The sequence below is a fragment of the Globicephala melas genome, chromosome 11 (genome assembly GCF_963455315.2).
Source record: "Globicephala melas chromosome 11, mGloMel1.2, whole genome shotgun sequence".
Lineage (NCBI taxonomy): Eukaryota > Metazoa > Chordata > Mammalia > Artiodactyla > Delphinidae > Globicephala > Globicephala melas.
The window spans coordinates 81751715-81770676 of NC_083324.2; the positions used below are offsets into that span (position 1 = coordinate 81751715).

The window sequence follows — 18962 nt, forward strand, 5'->3', positions numbered from 1 at the left end:
AGGAAGATGGTGGCTAAACCATCATGGGTAGTGTTGGTGGAAGTGGTAAGAAGTGGTTGAATTCTGGATATGTTTTGAAGGATTTGCTGATTGGATTGAGGGTGTGAGAGAAATAGAGAAGTCATACATAGCTCCACGATTTTTTGCTTTAACACGTTTGCATTTACTGAGATGGGGACCACCACAGGAGAGGAAGGAGCATTTTGGGGGTGGTGTGTGTGGGGTTAGGATAAGTTCTGTTTGGACATGTTAAGTTTGAGTTGTGCACTTAACATCCAAGTTTGGAGTGGTCAAATTAGGATTCTATATGTATACATACATAACATTGTGAATATACATGTTGAAGTGCATATATATATATATATATCTCCAGTCTGTTGAAGACTCCATCTTTGAGAAGATTATCGGCAATGAAATCCAGCCAAAATAATTTTTGACCATGACTGGTGTGTTGCTTTCCATGACTTTTCTCCTCAAGTAATAAAGAGCATCCGTGCCATACCTGAAGATGGAGGACAAGAAAGCCTTCTCTAGTATTTCCTTGTGTATATCTTTTTTTGTGTGTCTGCACTTTTTCCTTTGCTGTAATAAATCTTAACCTTGGGTAAATGTTGATTCATGTGACTCCTTCCAGCGAATCACCAACTACTGGGTGGTCATAGGGCTACCGGGAAACAACTTGTACTGTATATACGTATTTACTTGTTTAAAAGCATTTCTACACTGTAGGCTACTTAATGCCTTTTCTTAGCGCCTAGGACAGTATCTAACACATAAATATATGAATAGGAATCCTTTCTGAGAGAGAGAAAACTATAAAACAGTCCACACATATATTTAAAAAATGAGCATAGAGAATAGTTCTGTTAGAGATTGTAAAGCAAGGTAAAAGGGTAGAGACACATTTTACCAGTAGCCGCCGAAGTGGTTTTCTCAGGTCAAAGTACAATCATGGCCTCCCAAACTCTGCACTCTGTCCCAAACTGCTACTTATTTACTCCAAAGATTAAAACTCTAGTAGTTGCAAAGAATCTGCGCCGGGATGGCCCAGGAGATTTCTAGTCTATCAGCTTAACCACATGGCCACAATTACCTAAAAGTAGTGCTTTCCGAATTATGTTATAGAAGGAAATGTAACTCAAGATCTTGGCTTCCACCCCTGCCCTCAGTTTAATTCAGTATTTTCGCAGCTTCATAGGGCAACGAGAACTGTCGTGATAAAATAGCACGGTTACTTTGGCAACCAGAAGAAATCACTTAAACGGTTTCACGCTTATTTTCAGGGAGTCATTTTAGCTCCAGAATTTAAAAAAAAAAAGGGTGGGACGCCATTTTATTTTTTTTCCTTACTGTGAAACAAGGTTACACAATTTTAACGACAGAAGGAAAATAGCAGAGGATGGTTTCGATCCATCGACCTCTGGGTTATGGGCCCAGCACGCTTCCGCTGCGCCACTCTGCTCTCTCTTCGAAAACGTTTCCTAATAATACTCTTAAGTCTACTCACATGCGACTTGGCCTCTAAATATAAAAAATGTAAGGAGGCGCCTATTTATTTCAATTCCTTGGCTACAAGTTGCCAAGTCTCTGGAATAATATCGCTACCAGAATCAGAGGAAACGACGAGGAGTAGAAAAGTAAACATTAACAGAGTTAAGTTACTGGGCGCAGAGGTGAGGGGTGGTTAGATAATTAAATGAGAATTACAGGTTTTAGTAAACAGGGAAGGAAACGAAAACAAGAGGGAAAGGAACACGGGCGTCCGCGCGGCGGGCGAGAATTCTACCACAAAATCACTAACCAACCATGTATTCGCCTTTGGGAAGAAAATCCTTTTGGTCAGATTTCCCTTGGCTTCGTGATGGAGAGGGTGAAGTCCTGCAGTTTTTAAAGTCCTCCGGAGCGGGGGGTTCGGTTTGAAGGGATTTTGTTGTAGGGAGGAGTAATGCTGGAAGCACCGTAAACTTGGGGGCAAAGCGGGGCTCCGCATTCCAGCGAAGGTTGCAGCAGTTCCGGTCGTGTGGGCCAAGGCTCCTGAGCAACCGTTCCAAAGCATCCCAAACAGCAAAAGATAATTAGTAAAAAAAAATGTTAACATTTTTAGTCTGACGCAGCTGTTAAATAGGTCCTAGAAGTCCCACTTAGGGCCGGAGGACCTGCTGTAGACTCCTTCGTGAAGGGCACATTCGGCGGGCGGGGACTAAGTCATCATGACGTCATCGAGACTGGGCCGCGAGGAGAGGGGCCGGCGGGGTAAAGGAAAGTGCGGGCGAGCGCGCTTTCAGTCTTCAATTCGGTCCGAAACCCGTTCATATAAGGGAATTGCCTCGGGGTTTTTCTCGCTGTTTTGAGTATTGTCAGAGCAGTATTACCATGTCCGGACGAGGCAAAGGTGGTAAGGGATTAGGGAAGGGGGGCGCTAAGCGGCATCGTAAGGTTTTGCGCGACAACATCCAGGGTATCACCAAGCCCGCCATCCGGCGTTTGGCCCGGCGAGGTGGGGTCAAGCGCATATCTGGTCTGATTTATGAAGAGACCCGTGGGGTACTGAAGGTCTTCTTGGAGAATGTGATCCGAGACGCGGTCACTTACACGGAGCACGCCAAGCGGAAGACCGTCACCGCCATGGACGTAGTGTACGCTCTCAAGCGCCAGGGACGCACTCTCTACGGTTTCGGCGGTTAGGTCTCCCGTTTTCAGCGATTTAACATCTTTTACTACCAAAGGCCCTTTTCAGGGCCGCCCAAATGTTTCGGTGAAAGAGCTAGCACTTTCTGCTGTTCTTTTTCCTTGCTTTTTATGAGGTGTACTTCATTTACTTTTAATTAGTCAAAAGCTATTTTTCGTGCTTTTTAATTTCTAGTTCATATTTTAGGAGGGCAGAAGTTGGCTGATTTGTGTATGTTTCTGCTTTGTGGAAGTGGTTTCGGGTATAAGTTTGAGCATTTTAACGTTTCGTGGGGCAGTGAAGAAACAGAGGACTGTCTTCCCTAGGAAGATTCCGCTTAAGTTCTGGTGTATTTCAAGTTTGGAGTCGTGTATGCATAGTGCTTGAATACTGGAGAGAAGTCGGCTTACACTGCCCCAGATGTAGTAATGCGAGGCTCCCTTCCCCCGCCTGTGGTCCGTGCTCAAAATGGCGGCGAGGACGAGGAACAAAGAAAGCCCGCGCCCGTGGCGGAAAGCGGGGCCCGGAACATGGGGCGGGGCGTCCCCTGTGCGGGGCGCGATCCTGAGCTCTGCTGGAGTGTGGTCCTGCTGCTGGGCTCTGCAAACTTAAAACCCTTGTACCAGTGCTTTGGGGGTAAAATTAAAATGCACAGGCGGGGAGAGCTAGCACGTGTTTCTAGTCATAGAGAACACTGTATTCTGACTTTCTGTTAAAATTTTAAAAAGCCGATAGGAAGTCTGTTACTTAATGAACAACATAAATGTCACCTAAGCTTTACAGCTGACATGATTTTAAAAAAATGCTACACAGGCATCAGTATATTTTACCTCAAATTAAGTACGCACTATTTTATTTTTTAAAAAAGCTCCCATATAATCACTGCCAAACTAAAACCAGATTCCCTAATATCTAATACTGGGTTCACAGTAACAAATCCCAGTTATGCCCCAAAATGTCTTAGAGATCTGGTTTGCTTAGGAGGATCCAATCACGCCTTCTCAGTCTCAGGTTTCTGTCTTTTTTTTGTCTCAGGTCTTTTAATCTACAAGTTTTCTTCTCCTTGATCTCATTTAGTTTTTTGATATTGATTTGCTGTAGACCTGGCCTATAGGATGTCTTGCTTTGGCTTGTTTCCTGATGGGGTTATTTCCCTTGACTTCTGTACCCTGAATGCCCTACAAGTGATTTTCCCTAGACTTGACTGAAATCATGTTAATTTTCTTGTCAAGGAACAGTTACAGATGATTGTATGTAAATACTATTGTACATCAGAGGCACTTGATGTCGGGGTTATCCAGATTCGATATGATAGATCAATTACTGGTTTAGGGTGATTAGTGTCTTTGTAAAAGCAGGTTTTTCCTCCTTGTGGCCTGCAAGTAATTTGTAGGGTGATACTTTGCGAGCCAGAAATCAATGCAGTCATTTGGAATCTCATCTGTTTTAAAGATACGGGCTCTGGTGCTTAAATATGAAAAGGATCAGATGTTATTTGAGCTAAGGCACTGGTTTGAGGAAACAAATTCATATGACGATGTTAATTTAATAAACAAACAAAATTGAGCACATGGCATATACCAGGCACTGTCTGATGCTATGGAATTATAGCAGTGAACAACTGTGAACAAAACAATATATCTATATTCATGGAGCTTATATTTTGTTGGAGGGGGCACAAACAAAACAGGTAAAACAGTAAGTAAGATGGTGCTATGAGGACCGCTGAAGCTGGGAAAAGCATTAAAGTATGGAGGAAGGAGGTGACATTTTAAATGATATGGTCATAGAAGGCTTTATTCATAAGTGATGCTTGAGGGCAAAAAAGATTGAGAAAGTGAAGCTCCAAATGGAAGGAAGACCAAGAAGGAAAGTCTGGATGCAGAAAGGAAGTATTGTGGTTGGGTGGAGGGAGGTGAGTAGTTCTTATATGGCCTTCCTTATAACCCAACACCTTATTAAAAGAGGTACCTCTAATCCTAGTGAGGCATGAGAAAGTCCTTGGAAAGTAAGGCACATGTTGCATGAATTGGCCATCAAACGCAGGGAAGACTTACAGTCACAGGCACTAGGTTGTCCTCAGAACAGTTCAGGGGAACGAACTGGTTTCAAAGAGGGGCTTGGACTGTTAGAAGTGGTTTGGATTGTTCACACTGCCAGACAAGGAATCCTAATTGGTGTTAAATGCTAGTAGGCTTTCCGGCCTACTGCCTTGTTTATGGCTTCAAGATTCTGAGACTCCAAAGTGGGCAGGACTAAGAGCAGCTTCCCAGCACTTCAACCAGAGGCTTTAGCCAACAGCTAATACTTTAGAAGACCCTCTCTGTGCAGTCACCACCCTGAGTACTTTACTTGTGCTCTTTTATTGATCACCCCAGCAGTGCCACAGAGTAGTTGCTAATTATTATTCCCATTTTAGAAAGAAATGCTCACAGAGGGTTTAAGTAAGATGCTCAAATTTAACATTCAAAGAGGCAGTCGGGACTGTATCATATGCTGGGGGATTTCCCCTTAAACCATGCTTATCCATTTCTCAAATATACTTATGTATTTGTTTTCAAGAATACATTATTTTAAAATGTACTTAAAATTAACTTCGGAAAGCAAGAAATGAATGCCTTAATTATATGTGGAGTTTAGGGAATTTTCTTCACAAGCACCATTCAAAATATAGTAACTTATTTCATGTTCACAAAACTCACTGTGTAGATGTAGGGAAGAAAATTTTTTTCCTTCTTCCCTTCTAGATTCTTTGGTTGGCCTAATAATTGATAGAAGACACATTGACAGGAGAAAAACCAAACGTAACAATGATGTACCTCCTGTATACATTGGAGAGCCCCAGTAAAACAAAATCTACAAAATGGCTGCGGCTACCACCTTAAATACCTCTTCAGCTAAAAACTAAAAACGATGGGAATGGGCAGCCAGGTCAAAGCACAGGAAACAAGGGTAACGTTGTTAGGCAGATGTAAGTTGTGGGCTTTTCCATAGATAACACATTCGGCCATCCTCCTCTTCCTGGTAGAGTAACAGACACCCATACAAAAGGGGTATTTCTCTTACAAAGGTAAACATCTCTTACGAAAGAGTAACTTTCCGAATCCTTCAGAGCTTTTTCTCTTTCCTAGGTCATATATAAATATAATTTTGAAGTCTGGAGTTACAGACCCTTAAGAGACAATGTGGGTGGCTCTTAAAAGAGCCTTGAGTTATTGGAGAGGGAGCGAGCTTATTTGGAGCTGGTGTACTTGGTAACAGCCTTGGTGCCCTCGGACACGGCGTGCTTGGCCAGCTCCCCGGGCAACAACAGGCGCACGGCCGTCTGGATCTCCCTGGACGTGATGGTCGAGCGTTTGTTGTAATGCGCCAGACGCGACGCCTCGCCCGCGATGCGCTCGAAGATGTCGTTGACAAATGAATTCATGATACCCATGGCCTTGGAGGAAATACCGGTATCCGGGTGAACCTGCTTCAACACCTTGTACACATACACGGAGTAGCTCTCCTTGCGGCTGCGCTTGCGCTTCTTGCCGTCCTTTTTCTGGGCCTTGGCCACCGCCTTTTTGGAGCCCTTCTTCGGAGCAGAAGCAGACTTAGCTGGCTCAGGCATCGCAAGACCCACAAAACCACCAAGTAGCGAAAGAGAAACAAATACGCCCACCAGCAACCGGCCTCAGTATTTGCTTGGTCTGTATGCAAATTAGAGATGGCAGAATTGCGATTTGTGATTGGTCTTTTCAGCATCCTAATCTCTGATAGGCTCTTTATTACAAAGTCTCATTGGCTCTTCCCTTAGCTCAACCTTACATAATTTGACTTTTCAATTACAAACTCTCTATGTAAATTAGTAACGTTGTTGTTTTAGAACTAGCTTTTGATTGGCTAAGGCTTGTGTTCGGCCAATCGCACAGGCTGTTTTACCAAACCGCCGCAGAGTATAATAGTCTAGTTTCTTGTATTCTGAGGGTTATTTTCTTTGGTTTTTGTTTTGACATTAGTGTTTTGTCATGTCTGGCCGGGGGAAACAGGGCGGTAAGGTACGTGCCAAGGCGAAGACCCGCTCTTCGCGCGCCGGGCTCCAGTTCCCCGTGGGACGTGTGCACCGCCTGCTTCGCAAGGGCAACTACGCCGAGCGGGTCGGGGCCGGCGCTCCGGTGTACCTGGCGGCAGTGCTGGAGTACCTGACGGCCGAGATCCTGGAGCTGGCGGGCAACGCGGCCCGCGACAACAAGAAGACGCGTATCATTCCGCGTCATTTGCAGCTGGCTATCCGCAACGACGAGGAGCTCAACAAGCTGCTGGGCAAAGTCACCATCGCTCAGGGCGGCGTCCTGCCCAACATCCAGGCTGTACTGCTGCCCAAGAAGACCGAGAGCCACCACAAGGCCAAGGGCAAGTGAACCAATCCCAATATCAGTGCGTGTCTATAACTTTTTACCCAAAGGCTCTTTTCAGAGCCGTCCACATTTTCACACTTAAAAAAGCTTGTAACTAAACCTGGGCTGGGTCTATGAAGCTTACGCGCGGTTAAAGCCACTGGATAATCGCCACAGTTTATTATCGCAAGTTATCTTCGCTATCTAACGGGACTGATTGAAATGTGACAAAGGGAAACAGAACTTTTACAAAAAAGTGGTTAGTACCGTAAGCAAGGGCTTTTAGTAGTGGTGAAGAAGCAGGTTTTGGTAACGTTTTAAAAACCTGGGGTAGTTTGGTTATTTAGCGAGGAGGAAAACATTCTATCCTGAGGAGAAGGCAGGTTGGGGGTGGTAGCTTAGAATGTCACTAAGACGTTTGAAACAGCCAAACGAAAGAACAGCTGGCAAATCAGATCAGCGCGGGCTTTTCAAGTTCTGAACTTGTTGCCGAAACTCGGCCTCTGTTCACCCGTGCCGAATAGTAAGCGGCGACATAGTTTTGGGGAAGTAGAAAAGAGTAGCTTTCATTGCTTTGCCAGGCAATGGAGACCACAGCAGACTAGTGCCCTCAAGACTGTGCCCTCCCTTGAGAGAGTAGGAAGTTATCTTATACAGTCTAGGAGTGGAAAATAGGGTCGCAGATAAGAATGCAATTTTGCGTTCTTTTTTACTTCAGGAAAATTTCAAAATCAAAGATGGCGTCCGGCGGTCCTGGGACTGGCTCTGGTGGTGCTTGAGGTTATCGCACTGTGATCTCCTTTCTGGAATGAAAAATGTTCACAGAGGAAGGGAGTGTTTTCTCGGAGAAATAAACACCAGGTGCATAGTACAATTCTAACTAGAAAATAATCAGTTTCAAAGTGAAATTAAGCAAGAAAGAAAAGATCTCTGAGAGACTGGCTGACTGGGCTAAAAGAAGAGTTAAACATGATGGCGGCTATCTTAACTAATTTCTGCTGTAACAAACTGAAGCAAAATCCCATTTGGCCACCATAGGAAAGTCAATCATTTGTTGCGCACTGTTTGCTGGTCGTCCCCGGCCCGTCGCTTTCCCCGTGGTTTCCCAGTGGAGATAGGAAGTGGCAGCCCAGGGGAATCTAAGTTCAGTTCAGAAAAAGTAACCACGGAGGAAAAAGAATACAAGTAAATCTGTTCTTAAAGCGTAGTCCTCGGAATTCTAGGCCCCATTACATAGATTTGAATCAGAATTGGCATCGTCCACGATCCCCAAGTGGTTCCTTACTTATAATGTGAGATGCGCTGAAGTAGAACATTAGAAAATTAGTTCCTTTGGGTCGCAGAGTATAACAAAAAGAGGGATTGAAATGTGGAGTATTTCATCCAATCAGAGTCTCTAGTTCTTCACCAATCACTGCGTTGACTCTTCAGCCAATGGTTTTGTTTCGCGGGGCTTTTGAAATAGCGCAAGGCCAATCGGAACGTTTCTGAGTATATATAAAGGGGACCTCTTCCTGCTTATTTGCCTACTTGGTTTCATTTTTGTTTGGTTTCTTACTATGGCTCGAACGAAACAAACAGCGCGGAAGTCGACCGGCGGCAAGGCGCCGCGCAAGCAGCTGGCCACCAAGGCGGCCCGCAAGAGCGCGCCGGCCACGGGCGGCGTGAAGAAGCCGCACCGCTACCGGCCCGGCACGGTGGCCCTGCGCGAGATCCGCCGCTACCAGAAGTCCACGGAGCTGCTGATCCGCAAGCTGCCGTTCCAGCGCCTGGTGCGCGAGATCGCGCAGGACTTCAAGACCGACCTGCGCTTCCAGAGCTCGGCCGTGATGGCGCTGCAGGAGGCGTGCGAGGCCTACTTGGTGGGGCTCTTCGAGGACACCAACCTGTGTGCCATCCATGCCAAGCGCGTCACCATTATGCCCAAGGACATCCAGCTTGCTCGCCGCATCCGCGGGGAGAGGGCGTAAAGCTTTCTCAGCTATCTCAATCCAACTAAAAAGGCTCTTCTAAGAGCCACCCACGTTTTCTTTAAAGTAGCTGTCATTTAGTCTGTTCTGTTTCGGAGAGTTTTGGTTCGGGATGTTAAAGTGGAAATTTCCTCACGAGTTACTGGGTAAACTTGTGTTTTGGGAGTGTCGTGCAACTTTACAAGTGTTTGTACTATTTCAGTTAATTAAATTCTGGCAGCTTTGCATATCTTCAATTCGTAGGTTATGTGCAAAATTTCCTCAATGCTGTCTCGTGGGAAATGTAATATAAACATGCAGGTGGAGTGGGGGATTGGTAGATTTGGCAATAGAATAAGCCGTGTTTTAGGTAATTTGGAAAGGGCAGTAATCGGTGTGATGTGAAGGTCGGGTTATTGGAGTACGTGGATTATGTATGGAAAGTGAGCTGCTTTACCCACAAAAGGTTGAATTTGGGTGAAGGTGGGTGTGGATTTGCTGCTTACCCCTTCTAAAGCTGTGTTCCCACATGTTTGGGTATTGACAATTGAGAAGCTAGAGCGTTTGTCGTTGCTTTCTAATGTCTCTGAGACCTCAATTTGCTCAGTTCCAATCTCTGCCAAGTTAAAGGTGAAACAGTTTTGGCTTTCCCGTGAAATGTTTGACCTTTTACACAGAGAACAATGAGGGCGTTATTTTGCTGATAGTAGACTTCTATAAAAAAAAAAATTAGACCTCTCAGTCAGGATTTCTAATAAACTTATTGGTAGCAGAACCCAAGACAGAGAACCCTGCTGGCTTCTACAGTTTCACTACTCAAAGTGTGGTCCACCACCAGCAGCATGTACATCACTTGGGAATTTGCTAGAAACGTAGATTTTCAGACCCAACCCAGGTCTACTGAGTCAGAATCTACGTTGTACCCAGTTCACCCCAGGTGATTCTTATGAACGCTAGATTAAGAAGTCTATTTTTTAAAATGGTGTTTTTGGTCTCATCAAGAAAAGCAGCCTGTCTGAACTCTTACCAGGAGAAAGCATTTGCAAACTACACTTATTTATGTAATAGAATGAAATTTCTGTCAAGCAGTTACACATAACAAGGTGCCTCTAGAGTTTGATTTCATTATGGATCAGTGGTCTCAGTGGTGACTGCACATTACAGTCAATTGGAGCTTTTATTAAAATATTTTTGCTTGGGGTCCAATCAGTATGACTATAATTGTATGAGGTGGGCCCAGGCAACAGTAATTATTAAAACTCAGGTGCTTTCAATAGGTAGCTAGGGCCAGGACTAAATATTGAATAAATTCCAATCTTGTGGTTAGCTCCTGTTGGACTCCAGGCTTAGCAAGGAGTTACCTAACTGAATCAGGCTTTCCTTGTAGTTCCAAAGGAGGACTTTCTGGCTTGCTTGATGACAGTTTATCTCACTGCAATGAATCAAATAGTATTTGGCTTTTATAGCAATTTCTGAGGACAGGGCTAATGTGAGTCTGTATCGAGAAATGCAGCTGCTTTCAGTGGTTGACATTACTAGGTTTTCAGGGATGCTACAAGGAGGAACATCCTGGAGAGTGGATACCTCTGTCTTCACATTGTGCTTTCCTGTACAGATTAGCACAAGGTCTTGTTTGGTCTTTCAGGTGGACTTTCTCCATAGCCTTTAAAAAAATAAAATTATTTAGGAATTTATCTCCCTACCCCCACCCCCCACCCTGGATATTGTTTCATTTTTTAAAACTTAAAAAAGATTTTTTTTTTTTATTATGCAACATTTGAGAATATATGGAGGTAGAGATAATAGTTTAACAGACCCTACGTACTCCTCACCCAGCCTCAACATCAACACTGGCCAAATTTATACCTCTTCTACCTTGATTATTGTCAAGCAAATCATATCATTTCCTCTCTCAACATTTTAATATACATCTACTTTAAAACCTAATTGTGATGTCATGATTACTCCCCCAACAAACAACATTTAACATTGATGACTTTTTAAATTTATTTATTCCACATACATTTGTTGAGTTTACAATGTGCCAGTTGCTGTTCTGTGCACTGGGAATATACTTGGAGAACAAAACAGACAAGATTCTTTGCTCTCATGGAATTTACATTTGACCCTGGGATAGACAATAAATCAGTATCATATGTAATATGTTAGATGGCGAGAAGAACAATAAAGCAAGAATAAGGATTGTCATGGGGAGTTGAAATTTAGATAAGGTGACCAATGAAGACGGCAGTATGGAGGTAGTTATTTCAGTAAAGGGTTGTGAGGAAGAGGTTGTGGAAAGAGAAAAAGGGAGCCTTCCCTGGTGAGTGCCGCAGTGGTTAAGAATCCGCCTGCCAATGCAGGGAATGCGGGTTCGAGCCCTGGTCTGGGAAAATCCCACATGCCGCGGAGCAACTAAACCTGTGTGCCACTACTACTGAGCCTGTGCTCTTGAGTCCGCGTGCTGCAACTACTGAGCCTGCGTGTCACAACTACTGAAGCCCGCACGCCTAGAGCCCGTGCTCCGCAACAAGAGAAGCCACCGCAATGAGAAGCCCACACACGGCAACAAAAAAAGTAGCCCCTGCTCGCCGCAACTAGAGAAAGCCCGCATGCAGCAACAAAGACGCAACGCAGCCAAAAATCAATCAATCAATAAATTATAAAAAAAAAAAAGAGGGAGAGGAGGAGGAATGTTGAGATGCCAGGGGGGCTATGTGGAGTGGAGTGGGCTGGGCTCTGTAGGAGGAAATAATGTCAGAGAAATGAAAGGAAGCCAGATCATGCAGGGGCTTGTAAGTCACGGTAAGGAATTAGGCTTTTGCTCTGAGTGAGACGGAAGGTCTTGAGAGGAGTTGCACATAGGAGTTTTTGTGTCCCTCTCTCTCATTTAATCAGGTTCTGCTTTATTTTCAGGTGGTCTCAGTTGTGCTCCAGCACAAAAATCAAGGCCCATTTTTCTTTATTTTGTGCTATTCAAATCTTGAAAATAGAAGCTGACCTGGAGGATTTATAGTTAGGGAGAAAAGAGAAAATCATTTATAAAATATAAACATTTGGGGTTAAAGGTGACTCATAGCATAGTACTTCCATTTACTAGTTTTATGGACACAGGCAAATTGTTTACCCTCAGGTAACAAACGATTTATTTGAATTGAAAATCAAATGTCTTCAGGAACCAGGTAAGGGGTTTTTGTATCAGGAACAGTGGTGAGCTATCCAGCTTTATATCACTGGGTCAGTCAGTAGTGACCTTCTGGCTGAATACAAGCCCCCTGTGTTGCAAGGTTCATGTAGCACTCTTGGTCTTTATTATGTCATTTGCCAAGTAGAGATGTTAACAATGCCGGCCTTGGGAACTGTCCAGATTCGTGATTTTATCAATTCAAAGTCTGTAAATCAGTGCCTATATGGATTAGTTAATTTAATCCTCACAATAACTCTGTGGGTTGGGGGGGCCATTATCAGCTCAAATATGATGATGAAGAAATGGAAGCATAGTGAGGGGAACTACCGCTCACAGGGGTTCATTTGGATAAAACTGTCATGGACTTTATCTCCATCACTAGAGAATGGATGGACATTTTGTGTTATGTGCATATGTCCATTTTACTTCATCCATCCATCCACTCATCAAAAACTTTTTGAGTGCTTACTGTGTGCTCAACAATGTTCCAGGTGTTGGAAAGAGCAATGCGTAACGTGGCAAAGATCCTACTGTGCGGAGCTCACCGACGATTATTGTGGGAGACAGAAAATAAACAAAGATAAACAGTCTTATGGTAGGTAAAGAGGATAAAGAAAACAGACCAAGGGGATTAAGGACTGCCACAGAGTAGGAGATGGGTGGTGGATAGTTGTCATTTTAAATAAGGTGGGTGGGGAAAACTTCACGACTGAGATGAGACATGAAAGCCAGTGTCATGAAGCTTGGAAGGGAGAGGGGTCTTCATACATCTGTAAGAAGATCATTCCATAGAGAAGAAACCGTGATTGCGAAGGTCCTATGTTGGGAGCATCACTTGGAATGATGGTCGCAGGTCTGATAACCAACTAGATAGAACCAGGTTCCTCTTCTGTTTTCTCAAACTGGAGTTTCAAGTCTCAAGCTCAGCAGCGATTTTACACATTTTTTTTTTTTCCCAAAAGTATTGTTCTAGTTTCCTGAGCACACCCAATTCAGATGGTAAACTGAGGCCGGGGCAGGAAGAGATGAGTACTAATCCCAGGGAGGACTGCCAGCCTGATTCAAGGATACCAGTCATTAAGGAAAGACCATTAATTATTTGATAATTTATTTAAAATAAAAAGTAAGATATTTTGAGGTTCCAAATAATCACCATCATCGTTTTACTTTTCAGAAAAAAGAGAATCCAAATGTAATATTCCTAAAAAGGCTTTATACACTCTAACAAGTAAATTTTCTGAGATTACATTGCATAATTATGGATAAGTCGCCAAATATAAATAAGACTGCTCATCTGTTGGCTCATGGCTAATAGAACTCTATATTAAAACCTTCAAAATGGTGATGATTTGATGGCCAAACCCATGATTTTAAAAATAAAACAAAATTAAAATACATTTATTTATTTATGATAAAGGTGTTACATGTTCTCAGCTGCAGATCTTGAGCTATAGCTGTGTCTTGGCACAGAACTAAGAGATCACATCTCTTCTGAACCCTTCCTATTGGGAGACACTGCAGTCCAAATGCAGGGATTTTCATTATGGAGTGTAAACTATTAATTACTTTCATTTTTAATAAGTAGTGTTCAAGGAAAGAATGGAAAACTGGTGTCCTTCAGGTTTTGCCAGATAACTGAAGCTGTCGGGGAGGAAGAAAATGTCCTCTATCCTTTGCCAACTAAAGAATGTAGCTAGCTATCTGGTTCTACAAGGTTTGAGATCCAGCAAGTAACAGAACTTCCTTTTAGAAAATAGAGATTGGGACCCTGCCTTGGTGGAGGGTATATTAAGATAAACCCCCAAACCTGTGGACGAAGAATGTCACCTGCCATATCAGTAAACTAAGGATGTGGCGGCCATCAAGCCATCAGCTCCTGCAACCGCCCCCGTCTGTGCACCCCGAGGGGATTCAGGATGGAGAAAAACAGGATACTGGCCCTAGATAGTTAAGCTACATATATATCAAAGGAATGATTTCAATGAGTCCAGACTCTTGCATCTTCCCAGATATAGAAAAGGGCTAACTAACTTCATTAACTTGAGATGGCTGTTTTCTTTAACAGTTTCTTTGACGTTCCAACTACATGCTTTTTTGTGTTGTTGTTGTTGTTTTTTCTCCAAAAACTCCTATATATCCTGGATCCTCCTTTACCTCTTCAGGACCAGTCCCACAGAGCTATCTGAGAGGCTGTCTCCTGGGCTTAAGTCCTCCATATACCTGCTGAATATAACATAATTCTCAACTTTTAGGTTATTATTATTTTTCCAATTGACAACCTTACGGCTTATTGCAAGTTTATTCTCTGCTTTTATGAGGTCCAAAAAGGGTGTTCTAGATCAGCAAGTAGCTCTTTCTTCCAAGCAGTGGTTCTGGAGCCCAGGTGCACTTTTATATCTGTGTCTCAATCATCCTAAACACATTGCTTTCCCATGTTAAAAAATAAAATTCAATGGAGTAAATTTTAAAGATCTTATTGGCTTTATTCAGTGATTCATGAATCAGGCAAAATCCAGGCTAGCAGATAGAAGAGAGCTGTGAGGAGCTGTACAAAATAAAAGATTTTTCTAGGCAGAAGGGAGCAGGAACAGGGAAGTTACACTAGGGAAAAAAGTGGGTAGCTTATTGCAAGGTTGCTTTCCTGTAGGGGTTGGCAGGGGTCTGTCCGGCTGATTACCTGACTGGTGCTGAGCAGGAATTCCTGTTTGACTAGTTTAAGATTTCATTTCTGGGGAAGCCAAAACTGTAATTAAGTCTTGGTCTGATGACATAACTCTATTTTGGGCCTCTTTTGTTTCTAAGACACTTTTGTCTTGGGAGGGGAAGAGCTTGGAAAGTCTTCGTGGGAGGTTATTATGCCCCAGACCTGAAAATTCAAACTTTACTTTTATTTACATTCCATTGTTAGGAACTCAGCTATGTGGGCTAAGAAGGTCACACCCAACTACAAGGGAAGCTGGGAAACAAGGTCTCTGAGGGCTCAGGAAGGAGAGGTTAACAGCCAGTGTGCCTCTGCCTCTGAAGGTTTATAGAGTTTATCTGTGCAGAACTGGGGCCCTGAAGTTAGTATCATGTATCTGTCACCTCAGATATCCACACTTGCTCTAATTCTCTTTCCAGAAAACCTGTGTATTTTCTAAAATCACTATGCACAGGTCCTCTGTTCTTTCCTGATAGTGGTAGACAGAGCATTGAAACAACAGAGTTCTGGGGCAGTCCCAACACTAAATATGCTTGAGCAAGTCACCTATAAGAGTTACTGTATTATCTCTACAGATGGGGAAGCATGCTGAGTGATTCTGCGTAATGCCCAAGGTCACCTGGCTAGTAAATGGTGACAACAAATTTCCCAGGTAGTGAACCTCAAAGCCCTTCAATTTTAAGCATATTTCATTACTGTTCTATATTTGTATACATTATTATTTGCTCTATAGGACAATGTTATATGTCCTAGGTAACAGGGACCATATCTTATTAAGAATGACAGCTAGAATGACAAGTGAGAAATTACCTTAATGCAGTGGTAGCCTCCCAATACACTACCAGGCAGGCCATTTCCAAGGTCATAGAACATAAAGTCTCACAGGCCAATTTAAGTTCCCTGATTAATTTGATTGAATCAATTTTAAATATATAGCAAGAAACAAGGGAAAAGATACTGGACAAATGAACACATTTCAGATAGGTTGCAAAAGATCAGTTGAATCCTTGGTTTCACTTTTCATGTGAAACCTCCCTTTCCTCCTCTTCACCCCTTCTCCTCCCCCTCCCTCTCTCCTATCTCTCTCTGACCCTCCCCTCTCCCTCTCTCTCCTCTCACTCCCTGCCTTCCTTTGAATTTCTTCTCTGCTGAGAACTAGGTTGGACTTTGAGCAAAGGGGTCCAGCAGATGGAAGTGATTTGGAGCCAACACATGCTTGCTCTGTTGGAGAGATGCAGGGCTGAGTATACAGCCTCCCATCTAGGGAGGTCACCAGTGACATACCAAGGAAACATGTCTTTTATGTGCATGTTGTCTGTAGAGGGCAAATGGTACCAAAGTGGGAGTCACCAGTGGGTGGTCAGTTTAAGAACTCATAAATATTGGGGAACTCATAAATACTTAGTGTCTTACAAAGATTTGGCACTTCTTGGTTCTTTCATCACTTTATATCTCCATGTAGCACACACAAGCTCTACTTTCCCTCTAACATCTCACGAGGTACTAACTTAATGATTTACAGTAAATACAGCTTCTGAATTTTGTATCTCATAAATGCCTTGCTTACCTATCCAACATTTCTTATACGTTTCCTACTTATGAATTACCTACTTAATATTTATGAATTTCATCCATCCAGTTTGTTCTCGGTAGGCTCTCCATAGTAGAATTGAATAGCAGAATATATTTGAGAATATTCTCAAATAATAGAGAGAACATACCTTATACATAGAAAGGGATGAGTTCCCTAAGGAGAGTGGAGCGCCCATTCCAGGCCTGAGCTACATAGAGAGAAAAAGACTTTAATTTTGCTTAACCACTGACTATTTTAGGCTGTCTGTCACTTCTAGGGGTATCTAATACTAAGTCATACAGGTGCACATTAAAAAAAGAAGAAATCTTATTAAGGAGAATCTTTAAGAGGAATAATGGACAAGATTTATTAGTATAGTATTCCTTTCTACATTTCAGTAAGATCCTACATTTCAGTAAGTCACAGCGCTAGGACCAATACAAAATTCTTGTGGACCAATGATAAAACATGGTAACCTGAAAATGTAAATATATAACATCTGTTGTTAACCATAGTCCACAAATACAAACTTGAACTCCACACATTTTTGTAATTCCTTTCTCTCTTTTACTGTCTCCTCTTCCCTTGCCATCTCTCTTACTCCACCTCCCTTCCAGAACTGCCTCCAGGGAAATTAAAAATTTAAGGTTGAGTCAGTTCAGCTTTTGGCAATGCTAAAGTGACATTTAGACTGATACTTCCCTTCTGTTCATTTGGGTACTGTCTAAAGAGTGTACCCTGTGAGGAGAGAGATTGTTTCTATCCTGCTCATTGCTCTGTCCCTAGTACCTGTCACTTTTTGAGAAACTTAATAGGCTCTCAATGAATGAATGAATAAACTCAGAGTCCTAGTTTTTCCACTCAAGAGTTCATTTAGAGAAGAATCTTGGGCACACTCAGATCTATGATCTCACAATACTCTGCAACTCCCCCCCACCCTCCCCAATCCAGCAGAGAAATGGCCATGACAGTGGACTTATCAAAAGTCCACTTTTGATAAGGATAGCAACTAAAGAGCTCTGATCGACATTGCAGGTAGCCTGTCGTGTATGATCCTTAGTCTCATGGTATTATGAAAATCTGTAGCTGAAATTGTATTGTTGCTAATTCCAATCAGCCTTAAGGGAAGACTGACTGACTCACTGGGCTGCCAGCCAAGAACTGTAATCAAAAATCAAGGTTTTATATTTCCAGGATACTTGAGGTTTCTTACCCCTTCCTTTTCTCTATTACATGAATAACTAAAGATTTCACAGTCATTTGATGGTCTGACTGCTAAAATTCTTAATAGGTCAGCAACTAAAACTGACTTCTCAGTTCTTAATATAAAACCGTTTCTCTGCTCTGTGCTCGCTAAAATTATTTCTGCTCAGTAAAAGGAGCCCGATTTCTGAAAAAATTAGAATGGTAAAGATGCCTAATTAGTCAATTTTCAAACCTGACCTTACTTCTCTCTAGAAACGAATAGTATGCAGCATTAGAGCCCCTTTTGAAAGTGTGAGTGGCTCTGAAAAGAGCCTTTGGGTTTAACAGCGCCTGGAAACATTTACTTGGAGCTGGTGTACTTGGTGACAGCCTTGGTACCCTCGGACACGGCGTGCTTGGCCAGCTCCCCAGGCAGCAGCAGACGTACGGCAGTCTGGATCTCCCTGGAGGTGATGGTCGAGCGTTTGTTGTAATGCGCCAGGCGCGACGCCTCGCCCGCGATGCGCTCAAAGATGTCATTGACGAACGAGTTCATGATGCCCATGGCCTTAGACGAGATACCGGTGTCCGGGTGGACCTGCTTCAGCACCTTATACACATATACGGAGTAGCTCTCTTTCCGGCTGCGCTTGCGCTTCTTGCCATCCTTCTTCTGCGCCTTAGTCACCGCCTTCTTAGATCCCTTCTTGGAAGCAGGAGCAGATTTAGCCAGCTCAGGCATGGTGTAAAGTTATCAAACAGACGAAAACTGACAACACCTGTTACAATGTTGGCCTATTTTTGTAGGGCTTCTATGCAAATAGGTGCTTAATCTATCTCAATTCCTGATTGGGTCAAATCAGCCAGTAGAAACCTTTTATGCAAATAAGGTGATTTCAAATCTGCTTTTTGATTGGCTGTTTAAGTGGAACTAACACTCGACATCACCCCCCACCATCAGAAAAAATAACTTTCGTTTTCAGAATAGGGCAAAAAATTAATGTCTTGTCCGTAAGTATCTACTTGTGAGCCTTGTTTCTCTCTAGATCCGGACCTAAAGAGACAAACGCCCGATACAAATTTATGACTAGTTTTCTGCCAAAATTCAGTTACCGGGTTAGTAATTCTAGAAAAGAGAACATAGAAATTAGCTAAACATATAAATGTTTTCAAAATTATGCCATTGGCATTTCCAGTTCGGCTTGATCAAAGTCGGCAACACTTAAGCTTTACGAAGAATTAAGGATCGTCACATTTCAACGGCGGTAGTATTTTCATGTTTTCTAGGAACAGTGTCTGGAAGTGATGCCAGCGTTTGTT

The 18962-nt window shown here is 42.9% G+C and overlaps 5 protein-coding genes and 1 non-coding gene across 7 annotated transcripts; 3 read left to right on the forward strand and 3 right to left on the reverse strand.

Annotated features, from left to right (window-relative positions):
• Window positions 1-1390: 1390 nt before the first annotated feature.
• On the reverse strand, window positions 1391-1462 carry TRNAM-CAU (transfer RNA methionine (anticodon CAU)). The gene has a single exon. It is a non-coding gene; the product is annotated as a tRNA-Met (tRNA).
• A 911-nt stretch (window positions 1463-2373) lies between these two features.
• Window positions 2374-2722, forward strand: LOC115866071 (histone H4). Its single transcript, XM_030881240.3, has one exon. The coding sequence runs from the start codon at window positions 2374-2376 to the stop codon at window positions 2683-2685; it is 312 nt and encodes a 103-aa protein (XP_030737100.1). The 3' UTR covers window positions 2686-2722.
• A 3178-nt stretch (window positions 2723-5900) lies between these two features.
• LOC115866067 (histone H2B type 1-C/E/F/G/I-like) lies at window positions 5901-6281 on the reverse strand. Its single transcript, XM_030881236.2, has one exon. The coding sequence runs from the start codon at window positions 6279-6281 to the stop codon at window positions 5901-5903; it is 381 nt and encodes a 126-aa protein (XP_030737096.1).
• A 292-nt stretch (window positions 6282-6573) lies between these two features.
• On the forward strand, window positions 6574-8764 carry LOC115866052 (histone H2A type 1-like). 2 transcript variants are annotated; one of them, XM_060308219.1, is made up of 2 exons: window positions 6574-7087; window positions 8629-8764. In XM_060308219.1, exon 1 carries the CDS (start codon window positions 6679-6681, stop codon window positions 7069-7071), a length of 393 nt encoding a protein of 130 aa, XP_060164202.1. In that variant the 5' UTR covers window positions 6574-6678; the 3' UTR covers window positions 7072-7087; window positions 8629-8764. The 2 variants fall into 2 exon arrangements, with proteins under 2 accessions (XP_060164202.1, XP_030737078.1); XM_030881218.3 differs by lacking the exon at window positions 8629-8764 and adding an exon at window positions 7766-7900.
• Window positions 8606-15561, forward strand: LOC138842878 (histone H3.1). Its single transcript, XM_070046770.1, has one exon. It carries the CDS (start codon window positions 8607-8609, stop codon window positions 9015-9017), a length of 411 nt encoding a protein of 136 aa, XP_069902871.1. The 5' UTR covers window position 8606; the 3' UTR covers window positions 9018-15561.
• Window positions 15562-18003: 2442 nt separating this feature from the next.
• LOC138842896 (histone H2B type 1-L-like) lies at window positions 18004-18448 on the reverse strand. Its single transcript, XM_070046800.1, has one exon. The coding sequence runs from the start codon at window positions 18382-18384 to the stop codon at window positions 18004-18006; it is 381 nt and encodes a 126-aa protein (XP_069902901.1). The 5' UTR covers window positions 18385-18448.
• Window positions 18449-18962: the final 514 nt, after the last annotated feature.

What these genes read in the sequence shown, in the direction of transcription:
- LOC115866067 (XM_030881236.2), bottom strand. Translation starts at nt 6,281, where the DNA reads ATGCCTGAGCCAGCTAAGTCTGCTTCTGCTCCGAAGAAGGGCTCCAAA.
- LOC115866052 (XM_060308219.1), top strand. Translation starts at nt 6,679, where the DNA reads ATGTCTGGCCGGGGGAAACAGGGCGGTAAGGTACGTGCCAAGGCGAAG.
- LOC115866071 (XM_030881240.3), top strand. Translation starts at nt 2,374, where the DNA reads ATGTCCGGACGAGGCAAAGGTGGTAAGGGATTAGGGAAGGGGGGCGCT.
- LOC138842878 (XM_070046770.1), top strand. Translation starts at nt 8,607, where the DNA reads ATGGCTCGAACGAAACAAACAGCGCGGAAGTCGACCGGCGGCAAGGCG.
- LOC138842896 (XM_070046800.1), bottom strand. Translation starts at nt 18,384, where the DNA reads ATGCCTGAGCTGGCTAAATCTGCTCCTGCTTCCAAGAAGGGATCTAAG.